Source organism: Schistocerca serialis, chromosome 3 (genome assembly GCF_023864345.2).
Source record: "Schistocerca serialis cubense isolate TAMUIC-IGC-003099 chromosome 3, iqSchSeri2.2, whole genome shotgun sequence".
NCBI classification, from domain to species: domain Eukaryota; kingdom Metazoa; phylum Arthropoda; class Insecta; order Orthoptera; family Acrididae; genus Schistocerca; species Schistocerca serialis.
In genome coordinates this window covers 770,119,232-770,138,139 of record NC_064640.1, presented here as the reverse complement: position 1 = coordinate 770,138,139, position 18,908 = coordinate 770,119,232, and the positions used below count along the sequence as shown (strand labels likewise).

Below are 18,908 nucleotides of genomic sequence, written 5' to 3'. Positions count from 1 at the left end.
TAGCTCATACTTACAATGCTGTTATTTAACTTCTGATTCCTTTGTTGTCAATTTTTTCTCATAACAGCTTTGCTGCAGAGAGAATAAAATGGGTCTTATCTGTGTAGGATCTCATTCCTGCACTCTAATCAAATAAAAAAGGTGGGCACTATATTGAAAATAACTTTTCACAATGCATTGAAAAATACTGAGTACTACATCTACATCTACATTTATACTCCGCAAGCCACCCAACGGTGTGTGGCGGAGGGCACTTTATGTGCCACTGTCATTACATCCCTTTCCTGTTCCAGTCGCGTATGGTTCGCGGGAAGAACGACTGTCTGAAAGCCTCCGTGCGCGCTCTAATCTCTCTAATTTTACATTCATGATCTCCTCGGGAGGTATAAGTAGGGGGAAGCAATATATTCGGTACCTCATCCAGAAACGCACCCTCTCGAAACCTGGCGAGCAAGCTACACCGCGATGCAGAGCGCCTCTGTTGCAGAGTCTGCCACTTGAGTTTATTAAACATCTCCGTAACGCTATCACGGTTACCAAATAACCCTGTGACGAAACGCGCCGCTCTTCTTTGGATCTTCTCTATCTCCTCCGTCAAACCGATCTGGTGCGGATCCCACACTGATGAGCAATACTCAAGTATAGGTCGAACGAGTGTTTTGTAAGCCACCTCCTTTGTTGATGGACTACATTTTCTAAGGACTCTCCCAATGAATCTCAACCCAGTACCCGCCTTACCAACGCTTAATTTTATATGATCATTCCACTTCAAATCGTTCTGCACGTATACTCCCAGATATTTTACAGAAGCAACTGCTACCAGTGTTTGTTCCGCTATCATATAATCATACAATAAAGGATCCTTCTTTCTATGTATTCGCAATACATTACATTTGTCAATGTTAAGGGTCAGTTGCCACTCCCTGCACCAAGTGCCTATCCGCTGCAGATCTTCCTGCATTTCGCTACAATTTTCTAATGCTGCAACTTCTCTGTATACTACAGCATCATCCGCGAAAAGCCGCATGGAACTTCCGACACTATCTACTAGGTCATTTATATATATTGTGAAAAGCAATGGTCCCATAACACTCCCCTGTGGTACTCCAGAGGTTACTTTAATGTCTATAGACGTCTCTCCATTGATAACAATATGCTGTGTTCTGTTTGGTAAAAACTCTTCAATCCAGCCACACAGCTGGTCTGATATTCCGTAGGCTCTTACTTTGTTTGTCAGGCGACAGTGCGGAACTGTATCGAACGCCTTCCGGAAGTCAAGAAAAATAGCATCTACCTGGGAGCCTGTATCTAATATTTTCTGGGTCTCACACGATCGCTGTTTCCGGAATCCATGTTGATTCCTACATAGTGGATTCTGGGTTTCCAAAAACGACATGATACTCGAGCAAAAAGCATGTTCTAAAATTCTACAACAGATCGACGTCAGAGATACAGGTCTATAGTTTTGCGCATCTGCTCGACGACCCTTCTTGAAGACTGGGACTATCTGTGCTCTTTTCCAATCATTTGGAACCCTCCGTTCCTCTAGAGACTTGCGGTACACGGCTGTTAGAAGGGGGGCAAGTTCTTTCGCGTACTCTGTGTAGAATCGAATTCGTATCCCATCAGGTCCAGTGGACTTTCCTCTATTGAGTGATTCCAGTTGCTTTTCTATTCCTTGGACACTTATTTCGATGTCAGCCATTTTTTCGTTTGTGCGAGGATTTAGAGAAGGAACTGCAGTGCGGTCTTCCTCTGTGAAACAGCTTTGGAAAAAGGTGTTTAGTATTTCAGCTTTACGCGTGTCATCCTCTGTTTCAATGCCATCATCATCCCGTAGTGTCTGGATATGCTGTTTCGAGCCACTTGCTGATTTAACGTAAGACCAGAACTTCCTAGGATTTTCTGTCAAGTCGGTACATAGAATTTTACTTTCGAATTCACTGAACGCTTCACGCATAGCCCTCCTTACGCTAACTTTGACATCGTTTAGCTTCTGTTTGTCTGAGAGGTTTTGGCTGCATTTAAACTTGGAGTGGAGCTCTCTTTGCTTTCGCAGTAGTTTCTTAACTTTGTTGTTGTACCACGGTGGGTTTTTCCCGTCCCTCACAGTTTTACTCGGCACGTACCTGTCTAAAACGCATTTTACGATTACCTTGAACTTTTTCCATAAACACTCAACATTGTCAGTGTCGGAACAGAAATTTTCGTTTTGATCTGTTAGGTAGTCTGAAATCTGCCTTCTATTACTCTTGCTAAACAGATAAACCTTCCTCCCTTTTTTTATATTCCTATTAACTTCCATATTCAGGGATGCTGCAACGGCCTTATGATCACCGATTCCCTGTTCTGTACATACAGAGTCGAAAAGTTCGGGTCTGTTTGTTATCAGTAGGTCCAAGATGTTATCTCCACGAGTCGGTTCTCTGTTTAATTGCTCGAGGTAATTTTCGGATAGTGCACTCAGTATAATGTCACTCGATGCTCTGTCCCTACCACCCGTCCTAAACATCTGAGTGTCCCAGTCTATATCTGGTAAATTGAAATCTCCACCTAAGACTATAACATGCTGAGAAAATTTATGTGAAATGTATTCCAAATTTTCTCTCAGTTGTTCTGCCACTAATGCTGCTGAGTCGGGAGGTCGGTAAAAGGAGCCAATTATTAACCTAGTTCGGTTGTTGAGTGTAACCTCCACCCATAATAATACACAGGAACTATCCACTTCTACTTCACTACAGGATAAACTACTACTAACAGCGACGAACACTCCACCACCGGTTGCATGCAATCTATCCTTTCTAAACACCGTCTGTACCTTTGTAAAAATTTCGGCAGAATTTATCTCTGGCTTAAGCCAGCTTTCTGTACCTATAATGATTTCAGCTTCGGTGCTTTCTATCAGCGCTTGAAGTTCTGGTACTTTACCAACGCAGCTTCGACAGTTGACAATTACAATACCGATTGCTGCTTGGTCCCCGCATGTCCTGACTTTGCCCCGCACCCGTTGAGGCTGTTGCCCTTTCTGTACTTGCCCAAGGCCATCTAACCTAAAAAATCGCCCAACCCACGCCAGACAACCCCTGCTACCCGTGTAGCCGCTTGTTGCGTGTAGTGGACTCCTGACCTATCCAGCGGAACCCGAAACCCCACCACCCTATGGCACAAGTCGAGGAATCTGCAGCCCACACGGTCGCAGAACCGTCTCAACCTCTGATTCAGACCCTCCACTCGGCTCTGTACCAAAGGTCCGCAGTCAGTCCTGTCGACGATGCTGCAGATGGTGAGCTCTGCTTTCATCCCGCTAGCGAGACTGGCAGTCTTCACCAAATCAGATAGCCGCCGGAAGCCAGAGAGGATTTCCTCCGATCCATAGCGACATACATCATTGGTGCCAACATGAGCGACCACCTGCAGGTGGGTGCACCCTGTACCCTTCATGGCATCCGGAAGGACCCTTTCCACATCTGGAATGACTCCCCCCCCGGTATGCTCACGGAGTGCACATGGGTTTTCTTCCCCTCTCTTGCTGCCATTTCCCTAAGGGGCCCCATTACGCGCCTGACGTTGGAGCTCCCAACTACAACTCTGCGACTGCCTGGATCTTGCAGACTGAGGGGCAACCTCTGGAACAGGACAAGCAGCCATGTCAGGCCGAAGATCAGTATCAGCCTGAGACAGAGCCTGAAACCGGTTCGTCAGACAAACTGGAGAGGCTTTCCGTTCAGCCCTCCGGAATGTCTTTCGCTCCCTGCCACACCTTGAGACGACCTCCCACTCTACCACAGGTGAGGGATCAGCCTCAATGCGGGCAGTATCCCGGGCAACCACAGTCGTAGTCCGATCAGGGGATGCGTGGGACGAGCTGGCCATCCCCGACAAACCCCCATCCGGACCCCCACAGTGATGCCCATTGACAACAGCCTCAAGCTGTGTGACCGAAGCCAACACTGCCTGAAGCTGGGAGAGAAGGGATGCCAACTCAGCCTGCATCCGAACACAGCAGTTGCAGTCCCTATCCATGCTAAAAACTGTTTTGCAAAGAACGTCTGAACTAATCTACAGAGAGCGCAAACAAATCGACAAAATTTAAACGGTTATTAAAATACAAGATTGACTAGTAAATGCAGTAATGCTGCTACTTGCGCACTGCTGACACTGCTCGGCGGCGGAAGGAGACTACGCGAATTTACACTATTCAGGTACTAAAATGCAATGCTACACTCTCAAATACTATAATACGCCCAAAATTTATGAATTAAACAATGCAAGTACCAAAAACACGCAAAGAAATTAAGAATTAAACTATGTAACAAATGAGTGAGCTAGGAGTATACGACTTGCTGCTGCAGCTGCTTATCCAACGGCGGCAGGGAGCACTGACTGACTGACCTATGACAAAATACACTGACAGACACTGACTTTTAACATACAAATGCTGACAGCTTTGAATCACAAGCATTTCATTTTTGTATGACATTATTAACATGATTTAGGAAACAGACTTATCATTTAAATTTATGATTCTGTAGGAGTCCAGATATGCTGTTTTGCTTTTCAAAATGTATTGACATGTTTCATGTAAACAAAATTGCAATAGAAGTACATTTATAGTGAAAATTTGATGATATGTCCCAAATAGACCCACGTCCCAGTAAAATTAAGAATGGAAAAGTTAACAGTAACTGGAAAACATTTGAGCTCTCTGCCGCAATTGGATAAGCAGCAACCAGCAGCAAGTCGTACTCTTAGCTCACTTATTTGTGCCATAGTTCAATTCTTAATTTCTTTGCAAGTTTTTGGGTACTTCCATAGTTTAAGGCTCAAATTTCGGGTGTATTATAGTATTTGAGAGATGTAGTACCTGTATAGTGTAAATTTGCATAGTCGTCAGTCATCTGTTTGTTTTGAACAACATGTGAGATAAAAGAGAGGGGGAAAAAATTGTTAGGGATGGATAGGGACTACGCCTGTTGTGTACGGCTTCAGGGGAAATTGGCCACCATCCGTAAACAGCTGTAAGCTGTGTTGGCCATGGTCGACAGGCTCCAGGCTGTTGCCCTGGGCCATGGTGACAACAGGACACCTGAGGCGAGTGCTTTGGCGCCTCTGGAACCTGTAGCATGAGCTGGGATCTCTGATGCCACTGTGCCCTCGAATTTGGACGTCCCTGCCAGTTGACACTTTCCTGACAGTGATTGGCGAACCATGGCAGGGTCACAAATCCCTCGGCGGAAGGCAAAAGTTGGTGCTGGCCGCAAGGCGATACCCATATGCCTCCATAATAGGTTTGAGGTACTGCCCACTGCTGAAAGTACTTCTGAGCCAGCAAGGGTGGCCTCAACTGTTGTGCAGTGGCCGGTCTTCCTGAGAGGCCGCGACAAGCGCAGAGGGTGGGACTGATTGTTATTGGGAGCTCCAATGTTAGGCAGCTGATGGAGCCCCTTAGGGATATGGCAGCTAAAGACGGGAAGAAAGCCAATGTGCATTCCTTGTGCATATCGGAGGGAGTCATCCAAGATGTGGAAAGGGTCCTTCCGGATGCCATGAAGCGTACAGATTGCAGCCAACTGCAGGTGGTGGCTCATGTCGGCACTAATGACATGTGTCGCTATGGATCGGAAGAGATTCCTCTGGTTTCTGGCTGCTATCTGAGTTGGTGAAGACTGCCAGTCTTGCTAGCACGACGAAGGCAGAGTTCACCATCTGCAGCATCGTTGACAGGACCGATTGCGGACCTTTGGTACAGAGCTGAGTGGAGTGCCTGAATCAGAGGCTCAGGCAGTTCTGTGACTGTGTAGGCTGCAGATTCCTTGACTTACTCCATAGGGTGGTGGGGTTTTGGGTTACGCTAAATAGGTCAGGTGTCCACTACACACAGGAGGCAGCTACACAGTAGCAGGAGCTGTGTGGTGTGGACTGGAAGTTTTTTTTTTAGGTTAGACAGTCTTGGGAAAGATCAAAAAGGGCTCCAGTCTCAAAGGGTACAGGAAAAATAAACAACGCGAATTGACCAAGCCACAGTCAGTATTGTAGGTATGAATTGTCGTAGCTGTGTTGGAAAAGTACCAGAGCTTCAAGCACTGATAGAAAGCACTGAAGCTGAAATTGTTATAGGAACAGAAAGCTGGATAAAGATGGAGATAAATTCTGCTGAAATTTTTACAGAGGCACAAACCGTTTTCAGAAAGGATAGATTAAATAAAGTAGGTGGTGGTGTGTTTGTGGCTGTTAGTAGTAGTTTATCTTGTAGTGAAATAGTTAGTTCCTACGAATTACTATGGGTAGATGTTATACTTAACAGCCGTACCAAAATAATAATTGGCTAATAGCTGAACAGTTCAAAGAAAACTTGAATCTCATTACAAATAAGTACCCCACTCATACAGTTATAATTGGTGGAGACTTCAATCTACCCTCAATTTGTTGGCGAAAATACATGTTCAAAGCTGGTGATAGACAGAAAACATCTTCCAAAATTGTACTAAATGCTTTCTCTGAGAATTACTTTGAGCAATTATTTCATGAGCCCACACAAATTGTAAATGGTTGTGAAAACACACTTGACCTCTTAGCCACAAATAATCCTGATCTAATAGAGAGTGTCATGACGGATACAGGGATTAGTGAACACAAGGTCATTGTAGCGAGGCTCAAAACCATATCAACCAAATCCACTAAAAATAAATGCAGATTAAAATTGGCTTGATGCCTTCCTAAGAGTGTGTTGCCATTCCTTCCAAGCTAATTATGTAAGTGTAGACCAAATATGGCTCAAATTCAAAGATATAGTATCGACAGCAATAGATTAATTCATACTGCAAAAGTTAATAAGAGACGGGACTGATCCACCATGGTACACAAAACACGTCAGAACACTGTTGCAGAAACAACAAAAAAAGCATGCCAAATTCAGAAGAACGCAAAATCCCCAAGACTGGCTAAGCTTCACAGAAGCTCGAAATTTGGTGTGGACATCAATGCAAGATGCTTTTAATAGTTTCCACGATGAAACATTGTCTCAAAATATGACAGAAAATCCAAAGACATTCTGGTTATATGTAAAGTAAACCAGTGGCAAAAACACTCGATACCATCACTGTGCGATAGTGATGGAAATGTTACTGATGAAGGTGCCACTAAAGTGGTGTTACTAAATACAGTTTTCCGTAATTCCTTCACGAAAGAAGATGAAGTAAATATTCCAGAATTCAAAACCAGAACAGCTGTTAGCATGAGTGACATAAAAGTAGATATCTTAGGTGTTGCGAAACAACTCAAATCACTTAAGAAAGGCAAGTCTTCTGGTCCAGATGGTATACCAACCAGGTTCCTTTCAGAGTATGCAGACACAATAGCGCCTTTCTTAGCAGTCATATACAACCGCTCACTTGACAAAAGGTCTGCTACTAAAGACTGGAAAGTAGCACAGGTCACACCAATATTCAAGAAAGGAAATAGGGGTAACCCATTGAATTACAGAACCATGTCACTGACCTCAATTTGCAGTAGGATTTTGGAACATGTACTGTACTCAGACATTATGAATCACCTTGAGAAAATGACTTGTTGATACATAACCAACAGGGATTCAGAAAATATCATTCTTGTGCAACACAGCTAGCTCTTTATTCCCCTGAAGTAATGAGTGCTGTCGACAAGGGATTTCAGATCGATTCCATATTCCTAAATTTCCAGAAGGCTTTTGATACCATTCCTCATAAGTGACTATTAATCAAACTGTGTACATATGGAGTATTATCTCCGTTGTGTGACTGGATTTGTGATTTCCTCTCAGAGAGAGATAACAGTTCGTAGTGATAGATAGTAAATCATTGAGTCAAACAGAAGTGATATATGGTGTTCCACAAGGTAGTGTCATAAGCCCTCTGCTGTTTCTGATTTACATAAATGATCTAGGTGATAATCTGAGCAGCCCCCTTAGATTGTTTGCAAATGATGCTGTAATTTACCGGCTAGTAAAATCATCAGATGATCAATTCCAATTACAAAATGATCTAGAAAGAATTTCTGTTTGGTGCGGAAAGTGGCAACTGGCACTAAACAAAGAAAAGTGTGAGGTCATCCACATGCGTGCTAAAAGAAATCTGATAAACTTTGGGTGTAGGATAAATCACACAACTCTAAGGGCTGTCAATTCGACTAAATACCTAGGAATGACAATTATGAGCAACTTAAATTGGAAGGACCACATAGATAATATTGTGGGGAAGGCAAAACAAAGACTGTGCTTTGTTGGCAGAACACTTAGAAGGTGTAACAAACCCACTAAAGAGACAGCCTACATTACACTTGTCCGTCCACTGCTTGAATATTGCTGCACTGTGTGAGATCCTTACCATGTAGGATTGACGGAGGACATCGAAAAGGTGCAAAGAAGGGCAGCTCGTTTCATGTTATCGCACAATAGGGGTGAGAGTGTCACTGATATGTTATGTGAGTTGGGGTGGCAGTCACTGAAACAAAGGCGGTTTTCTTTGCTGTGAGATCTATTTATGAAGTTTCAATCACCAACTTTCTCTGCCAAATGCAAAAATATTTTGTTGCCACCCACCTACATAGGGAGAAATGATCATCATAATAAAATAAGAGAAATCAGAGCTTGAATGGAAAGATTTAGTTGTTCCTTTTTCCCACGCGCCATTAGAGAGTAGAATGGTAGAGAAGAAGTATGAAAATGGTTTGATGAACCCTCTGCCAGGCACTTAAGTGTGAATTGCAGAGTAACCATGTAGATGTAGATATGGATCTGGATACACATCAGTCTCCATATGAATCACTTCATTATATGTAGTATTTCTTTGTCTGCCGCATTACAGTATACACACACATATCACTTGAAAATTTCTGATAGTGTATGGCAAGTGGAGGTCTAAATCATTAATGCAGGTAATAAGGGGACAATGACTTCAGTTTACAACATCATAAATCTATATTTAATTAAAACTGAAATGCTTTAAAAAATGAAATTGTTTTAACACTCACCCCATTCTGAGATGTAATTGACACATTAGTTATTTGTGGGGTTGCTTCATATCGTTGTAACAGTACTTTCAAACAGTGACTCATATTTGCTGTTTCATCTACACCACATTCATAGCGTAACTCGTCCATCGCCATCTCTGCTTCAGTGCGTAGCCGCAGAGCATCTTCCATATCTGGAATTACATCCTATCACAGAAGAAAAAAAGCATGTATTTTGTTGGAAAATATCACTGAAAAGTTTTATTTATGGACATGGCACCAATAAGAGAAATATCAGCTACCTTGTGAACAAATTTAAATGGACTGGTACTATGATTAATGAAAAATGCTCTGGATGCTCATTAAAACCTAATAACAACATGTGAGGCAATCAGACTGCTGGCAAGATTGAAGGCTGTAGGGAGTGGCGACAGCAATCCTCATAATGTGAATGGATGTGAAAGAAATGCCCCACAGTTAAATATGTGACTATAGATGACTTACACCATGATATTGACCATTCCTTCTCATGACACGTTTCTCACATGAAACACTGAAAGCTTTGAATCAAGGCAGTCAGGTAGATGCAATATTTCTTGATTTCCAAAGAAATTTGACTTCTACACTTATTATCAAAAGTACCATTATATGGAGTATGAAGCAAAATATATGACTTGACTGAGGATTATTTTGTAGGAACAATGCAGCAACCTATCTTGGATGGAGAGTCATCAACACATGTAGAAGTAAATTGAGGTATGCCCCACAGAAGTGTGTTGGGACCCTTGCTATTCATGTTGTATATTAATGACCTCGCAGACAATATTAATAATAACCTCAGACTTTTTGCAGATGATACAGCCAACTGTAATAAAGTACTGCCTGGAAGAAGGTGAATAAATATTTAGCCATATCCTGATAATATTTCAAAGTCGTGCAAACTTTGGCAACTTCCTTTAAATGTTCAGAAATGTAAAATTGTATATTTCATAAAATAAACAAAAATGCATAGTAGCCTATGACTACAGTATCTGTGAGGCATGGCTGGAATGCGCCAGCTCATACAAACACCTGAGTGTAACACTTTGTTAGGAAGGAGAGGCACACAGCAATCAGTCACAATCCCATTACTTCTTATTATTCTTGCAAATCTAGAGTTTTTCCTTCTGCCTATACACCTGTAAGAACATACAGTGACATGCACTGTCACTTGTTGAATTGTAACTGAGATACACTGACTATGGCTATTTATAGTTTAAATCTATATTTGCAAGATCTGTACCTACAGATTGGAAAATTGCGCAGGTCGCACCAGTGTTTAAGAAGGGTAGTAGGAGTAATCCATTGAAATACAGACCTATATCATTGACGTCGGTTTGCAGTAGGGTTTTGGAACATATACTATATTCAAACATTATGGATCACCTCGAAGGGAACGATCTATTGATACGTAATCAGCATGGTTTCAGAAAACATTGTTCTTGTGCAATGCAGCTAGCTCTTTATTTGCACGAAGTAATGGCCACTATCGACAGGGGATCTCAAGTTGATTCTGTATTTCTAGATTTCCGGAAAGCTTTTGACACCGTTCCTCACAAGCGACTTCTAATCAAGCTGTGGGCCTACCGGGTATCGTCTCAGTTGTGCGACTGGATTCGTGATTTCCTGTCAGGAAGGTCACAGTTCATAGTAATACATGGCAAATCATCGAGTAAAACTGAAGTGATATCAGGTGTTCCCCAGGGAAGTGTCCTGGGGCCTCTGCTGTTCCTGATCTATATAAATGATCTGGGTGACAATCTGAGCAGTTCTCTTAGGTTGTTCGCAGATGATGCTGTAATTTACCATCTAGTAAGGTTATCCGAAGACCAGTATCAGTTGCAAAGCAATTTAGAAAAGATTGCTGTATGGTGTGGCAGGTGGCAGTTGACGCTAAATAACGAAAAGTGTGAGGTGATCCACATGAGTTCCAAAAGAAATCCGTTGGTATTCGATTACTCGATAAATAGTACAATTCTCAAGGCTGTCAATTCAACTAAGTACCTGGGTGTTAAAATTACGAAAAACTTCAGTTGGAAAGACCCCATAGATAATATTGTGGGGAAGGCGAGCCAAAGGTTGCGTTTCATTGGCAGGACACTTAGAAGATGCAACAAGTCCACTAAAGAGATAGCTTACACTACACTCGTTCGTTCTCTGTTAGAATATTGCTGCACGGTGTGGGATCCTTACCAGGTGGGATTGATGGAGGACATCGAAAGGGTGCAAAAAAGGGCAGCTCGTTTTGTATTATCACGTAATAGGGGAGAGAGTGTGGCAGATATGATACGCGAGTTCGGATGGAAGTTATTAAAGCAAAGACGTTTTTCGTCGTGGCGAGATCTATTTACGAATGTGAAAATATTTTGTTGAGCCCAACCTACATAGGTAGGATTGATCATCAAAATAAAATATAGAGAAATCAGAGCTTGAACAGAAAGGTTTAGGTGTTCGTTTTTCCCGCGCGCTGTTCGGGAGTGGAATGGTAGAGAGATAGTATGATTGTGGTTCGATGAACCCTCTGCCAAGCACTTAAATGTGAATTGCAGAGTAGTCATGTAGATGTAGATGACTAAAAAATAATGTTATTGCAACTGATTGCTGTGTGCCTCTCCTTCCTTTTAGTCTATGGTCACTGTGCACAATGGTTCCTTATGGAATTGAAGTTGACTTTATAAGAATTTGAAATGGAATGATCATATAGGCTCAGTCATGGATAAAGCAGGCGGTAGACTTTAGTTTATTGATAGAATACTGGATAAATATAATAAATCTACAAAAGAAATTACTTACAAATCACTCATACAGTCCGTCCTAGAATATTGCTCAAGTGTGTGGGGCCTGTGCCAAATAGGACTCACTGTCCCAAGAAAGCTTACTTATGAAGTTTCAAGAACCAGCTTTATTTGATGATTCTAGGAATGTGCTACAACCTCCTATGAGTCACTCCCGTAGAAATCATGAGAACAAGATTAGGTTAATTATGACACATATGAAGGCATTTAAACAAGCATTCTTCTTGTGCTCCATACATGAATGGAATGGGAAAAAACCTATAACAGATACAGTGGGACATACCCTCTGCCACGCACTTCACAGTGCTTTGCAGAGTACAGATGTAGATGTGGACACAAATCACAACACAAACACAGGATGTCCCAGGAGGAATGGTCAGTATCAGGAGCATGACAGAAATGATCATTCGAAGCAAAAAAGACTAGTAAACATGGGCTTTAAAGTGCATATCTTGAGACCTATGAGCACTTGTTCATCTTCACTACTGTGAAACATATTTCTTATACTGAACAAGTACTCATAGCTCTTAAGATATGCATTTCAAAGCCAGTGCTTACTAAACAATGTTATTCTTGTTTTAATCTATATTGCATTTGCCTAAAATATGGAAAGCAAAGAGCTTGTAGTAGAAGAGATAATTTTCAAAGTATTTAAGATGAAGAAGCTCTTAAGTTACGAATTTTAGAGCCCATGTTTACTAGACAAAACACCTTTCTCTTCATTTCCATGAATACTGGTCATTCCTCCTAAGACATCCTCTATATGAAACATTGATATGCCTGAGTTTTTTCTGTTTACTGTTTTGGTAAAGGTAAATTAATCCTATCTCTTGTTCCATGGAAGAAGATAGAAGTATTATGATCATATTTACTGATGTTTTTTCCTAATATAACTGATTGGTGCATATACTTCCATGATGCAGCTACAATGCTCAAGTTGTTAAACATACTTTCACAAAGAACCAGATTATTAGTTTTAATTATTATTTTTCTAACACTTTTTCTGTAGTTCCATAATTATGTCTATATTTAGCATATTTTCTTAGCAAAAGATTGAGTGTAATTTGAAATATTGTTTAACTATGAGGCACTTGTCCTGCCTGTTACACAGTAGTGAAGAGCATCTAATGGCATAAAACAGAGATGACATTCTCTCTGCTGATATGTTTGTGTGCTGATAACTCTTAATGTACATCAAATATTCAGCATAAAAAATATGTTTCTTACACATTCTACACAATTATGGTTTATATTTCATTTGACAGTATACTTGTCCTCCTTTAGCCTCAGGTTCAAGATGTTCCTTTCAATTTTCCTTATTTAACCTCAAATTCAAGATGCTTTTTTATTTATGTTTAGTTTTGTTCATTGATTATTACATAATTGTAAATGTCTTCCTTTTTCCATGGGTAATTATGGTATTGATATTATTGAGAGCCATGAAGAGAGAATTTTCCAACATACAAGGCTCACTGGGGTTATCTTAGTCTTAAGAGATGGACAGAATGCATAATTACCTCCTAATAGCCAGTCAGAGATAGTCTTTAAAAGGATTCTTTATAATGATATAATGACTGGCAGTTTTGAAGTCATACTTCCTGGTATAATGACTCAGTATGTCTCCAATGCAGTAACTTTCATATCTATTTCAGGTGTGATGTGACCTTTAAAGGCATCCAATGCTGGCATTGGTATCTTACTAAGCATTACATCAGATTTCCAGCTCAAGACAGCAATTCATCATTAGCTCTGTTTTGCCATCTAGTTGTTATCTTGGCAACACATCACTAACCCATTTGTTAAGTATTCCTTGGCAAAAGTTTTACAGTTCAAAATAATATTCGGGAAGGGGGCAGAGGCAGCTTTCCACCTCCAAAGTACAAGGGCATGCTAAAAAGTAATGCCTCAAAAATTTTTGTGTGTAAATTCTTCAAGCTTTTTAAATAAAATAAATGTTATTAATATTTTATGTCTTTATTCTTCATGTCTACATATTTGCAGCCTTCTGTAACTAGACAGCTCCAAATTGTCGCATGTAATTTGGCAGTGTGTAACATAACTATGTTAGTGTGTGAGAAAGAGTGTGCTGTAATCAAATTTTGAATCTGAAGTGTTGTGACACCTGCAACAATCCGATGCCTTGGGTTCATTATCATTCCATATAATCCTGACTTGGCACCATCCAAGTTTCATTTGTATCCAATACTTAGAGAAAACCTTCGATGACTTCACTTTGGTAACGATGAAACGTTGTATGCAGAGCTGAGGTTGTGGCTCCATCAGCAAAGTCAAACATTCTACAGTGACAGTATCAAAAAAATGGTCTCCCACTGTAAAAATGTGTTTGTTGCCAGGATCACTACATTGAGAAATAAATATGTAAACATGAAGAATAAAGATGCAAAATGTTAGTAACATTTGTTTTCTTTTGAAAGCTTTAAGAGTTTTCACAAAAAAAAATTCAGGGACATTACTTTTCAGCATACCCTCATAACTGCTAATATCATGCTAATTTGTTTATCTTTTCCAGCTGTTTTTAATGAGATACTTTTCATCCCTTTACAGCCCACTGGCATATTGTTCCAGATATCCTAAAAGGTAGATGCTTCATTGGTGACGTCAATCTGGTGTAAATGGTCAGAGTGCTGTTGCCTGATCACATTTAGATTTTTTGCCTCTGGAAGTTGACTAGTATCTCAGTAAACTCTTATGGCAGTCTCTATGCTAATAATGTTCTTCACTGGGCAGAAAGATCATTTCATCTGTGGCACCAACTGATAGTCTCAAGGAATTGTGTCTGTAATATGTTTAAAGTCTTCACAACTTCCAAGGCCTTCAACTGGATTATTTGTCAATAGACAGGTATCCCATCTTCTTTTCTCTTCTACAAAAAAAGGAACCCTAGCTTCATGATATTTTGCAGATTTTGGCCCTCAGTATGGTTTCCTTGGTAACATGATGAATTGCAGCTTATTCCCCAATGCTGCACATTTTAGTGATACAAACCATACTTTTTATCACCATCTGTATGAGATATATTCTTCACATAATAAGTAACTATGAGTTTAAAATTTGCATCATAACTGCCCTGAATTCCAAAGATTGCTGATAATTTTTTTCACTTTACCACGTGATAGTTAAATTTTACTCTTTACTTAGAGAAAAGTGTACCTGTCCTGTCACGAAAAGTAATGGAACTTTGAGCACAATAATAGTCACATCACTTCAAACTAAGGAATGAGCACTAAAGTTGAAGATTTTACAATCTGAAAATATACCAGTACATTTAGGGCTGTGCAGATAAGTGACATCCTAATTTTTTGTGTCCAAGTTTTAGGGAAATAGTACAGCTTATATTTAGGACAATATAGTGTTTTAGATCTGATAAATATTTTATTAAGTCTTAGTCAGCAACAGATAATGCCAAAGATGAGGGATAGAGAGAAACATAAAACTGTTTAGAATTACAAAGATTGTTTTGCTGAACTATCTAGATATGGAACACTGTATGAAAGATGAGTAAACCGACATCCTGTGAGTCAATTTGACCTATGGGGTTTCCAATGCAAAAGAACTAGCTAGAAAATACCTACTCAGCTAATCAAGAGAAATACAGTATAGCAGTGAAGTGCAGTTATCAGCAATGGAGGCACATACAGTTAACTGCTCATACAGCTCATGTTCTGTGAGAATAAATCAACAGAGGATCAAAACTAGGATGGCTAGGTACAAACAATATCCTCAGGTGCATGCACCATGATTTTTTTTTAAAATTGCAAACAGGGGTTCCTGAATGATGCTGCAGGAGATCTGTGATTCATTTTTTTTCCCCTTGGAGTGCTCTGGATAGCACTTCTGCAGTGACATTACTGCAACTAGGCTCCACTGACTTTTGAGATATCTGCTACATAAACCGGTTCATTGCAACAGTTCTTTATAGTCAACTCAGTACCAGAAAATGTCAAGGCAATTATTAAAGTAGGAACATGTAAACAGTATATACAGGAAGTAAACATCTCTAGGACTCAAGATGCACTCAGATTGGACGAAGACAGTGGGAACAGTACAGAGAACACCTGCATATAGTGGTTGGTTCTTCATATTTTGCAACAGAATATACTATGCTACTTGACAAAAATCAATAGTTTTCAACTGAATGTCTACATAGTCACTTCTCATTTCTCTGTCACTATTTGCAATCTTACAACTTACTTTTCACAAATAATGTGGTTCAGTTTTATTGTTCTGAGAGACCTGTAGGTATGAAGGTATGATTCTTGCCACTACTCCAAGATTGCTTTGACCACCACAGTGCTTCTCTAGGCATTGTGTTACTGAAAGGGGTACACACTTGCTTTCCTCCAACCTAAGAATCTATCAATCCAGTGAGTTATAGACAGACTTCTACTTCAATGTACAATATGACATATTTAACATACTTAAAGCACTGACTTAGGAGAAGATTATGTTACATGGCAAGAGACAGTCAAAGATTAATTAGAAATCAAAGCCTGACTCTTCCAAGTTTGCTATATTAAACTTAGCTCTTGAACACCTAGTCATGCTAGATTAGTAATACCATTTAATAGCAATAATAACAATTACAACAATGAAATTGCAAGTTACTGTACATAAAACCAAGGAAACTAAAGTTTAATGAAAGTAAAGTATGAAAAATGAAAATCTGAAATATATTTCAGATGAATTTGATGTTTATTGTGATTAATGTATGAATGTAGAGTTCCACAGTGGTAATATTGAATAAAATGTTCTCGAGCTTCCAGCTATGCCAAGTGGTTAAAATTGAATGAAATTTTGACCATGGACTCCTTGGCCATTGTCAAGTGAAATGACAGCTGACGGGCTGCTTGTAGGCCCTTATATACTCTAGCTACTGGCTATGATGTCACTGGTGCTCATCCCATTGCCACATTTAGGCACATGTTGACTTGGTGTCCAATGCATCTGCTTCAACCTCACTATTACAAGGTACCAAGCTGTGCTGAGCTGCAGGCCACCATATCTATCAAAGTTGTTGTCACTCATTTTTATTTCAATGGCTTCCTTAATTAAAAAGTCCCAGAAACCATTAGTGTGTGCCATGACAGAGGTTTCATCAAATTTCTTCCAGTGATAATTTTCAATAGCTTCCTCAACTAAAGTGGATTTTTTGGGGTAGCATAGGTGATAAAACCTCTTATTCTCCTCCTGTCATTGTTCTACAGTGTACACTCTATGTCTAACATAAGACTGGCCAAACTGACAAGGTATGGATTTTTGTTGAAGGCCTGGAGTTCAATTTGATTTTGTGCCTTTTCAGCAGGCAGTTTATCTAGCCAAACATGGAGCTACAGAATAGCAAAAAAGCAAGTCTTTTATCCTGCTTCTCATTGGTCGTCTCAGCATGATTCTAATTTGAGATCAATTTATTTATTTGGTTATTGTTGTAGCACTGCTCCTGAAGACCTCAGACAGATGGCTCAGCTCAGAGCTGATGGTGTGTGAATACAGGTTTCTGTGCATAGGAGTTCTGTTGACATTGTGGCCAAGGCATTCATTTAATTTGAAATGGCAGTGCATCATCTTTTTCTGCTTCCACAGTGTACTGTATTTTGTTGTTGATGCTGCTGAGATACTCCAAGAATTCATCAATTTTTTTCAAGTCCATGGGGCCAATGATCAATGTGTTGTTAAAATATCAGAAGCAACAACTAGGCTTTAATGAGGCCATGTCTAAGAAAATGTCCTCAAAATTCTCCATAAAAATTTTTGTAACACCTGAAGCTAATGTGCCTCCCTTCGCAATGTCAACCATCTGATCACAATACAGTGTCTAAAGAGCTTGACAACATTACTATCAAACAACTGGGATACTAGATCCAAAGAGTCTTTCATAGGCACATTCGTAAACAGTGCTACCATATCAGAAGTGCCCATAATGTCACTAAGTCAAAGACAGTTAATTTGGCTGATTCTCAGGAAAACAATGCTATGAGCAGTCACAGTGACCAGGACTGAGTACAATGGCTGCATGCACTATGCAATGATGCAAGAATTGAGATTCTTCCCGCTGACATGTTGTAATTATGGAACACACAGACTATGATACAAAGAGCATGAAAAGAAACTTGATTTTTTGCCATTCTGTGGTTCTGTTTCAGGCAAGGTAAACTACCTGCTAAAAAGACACAAAACCAAATCAATCTACAGGCCTCTGTCAAAATTCAAGCAACTACGGAGTCTAGTTTCAGACAAGTCCCAGAATGCTTGGGGCCTACAAGATACCTTGGCAGTGTGATCAATCTTAAAACAGACAGTGTGCTCTGTAGGACAAAGCAGAAAGGAGAATGATAGGTTTTATCACTGGCAATATCCTGAAAAATCCACTATAGCTGAACACATTCTAGAAAAGTCACCAGATCAAATTTGACAAAATGTCTGTGGTGGCTCTCACTAATGGCTCCTGGGATTGTATAATTACATAATCCATTGAAATAAGAATCAGTGGCAACATCCTTAATAGAGATGGCAGCCTGCAGCTCAGAGCAGTGTGGGATCCAAGGACAGTGAGGCTGCAGCAGGCACCTTGAACATGGAGTCAATGTATACCAATATATGTTGGTGCCATGAGCACCAATGACATCACAGCTGGCAGCTAAAGTATATAAGAGCATACAAGCAGTCCAACAACAGCCATTCCACATGAAAATGGCCTGGGAGTGCTTGGTTGAAAGCTCATGGTGTTTAAACCACTTGATGTAGCTGAAAACCAGAGAACATTTTATTCGTATTTGTGGTGTCACCGCCAGACACCACACTTGCTAGGTGGTAGCTTAAATCGGCCGCGGTCCATGTAGTACATGTCGGACCCGCGTGTCGCCACTGTGATCGCAGACCTAGCGCCACCACCAAGGCAGGTCTCGTGATACGAGAGAGCACTCGCCCCAGTTGTACGCGAACCTAGCTACCGCCCAGTTGTACGCGAACCTAGCTACCGCCCAGTTGTACGCGAACCTAGCTACCGCCCAGTTGTACGCGAACCTAGCTACCGCCCAGTTGTACGAGAACCTAGCTACCGCCCAGTTGTAC

The 18,908-nt window shown here is 40.5% G+C and overlaps 1 protein-coding gene across 1 annotated transcript in view; it reads right to left on the bottom strand.

Moving 5' to 3' along the window:
* The window catches only part of LOC126470611 (inactive phospholipase C-like protein 2), a 725,325-nt gene that overhangs the window by 9,194 nt on the left and 697,223 nt on the right, over positions 1 to 18,908 (bottom strand). Inside the window, exon 18 of the mRNA XM_050098565.1 lies at positions 9,007 to 9,192. Within this exon, the coding sequence (XP_049954522.1) occupies positions 9,007 to 9,192 (186 nt within the window). The remainder of the gene's footprint in view (positions 1 to 9,006; positions 9,193 to 18,908) is intronic.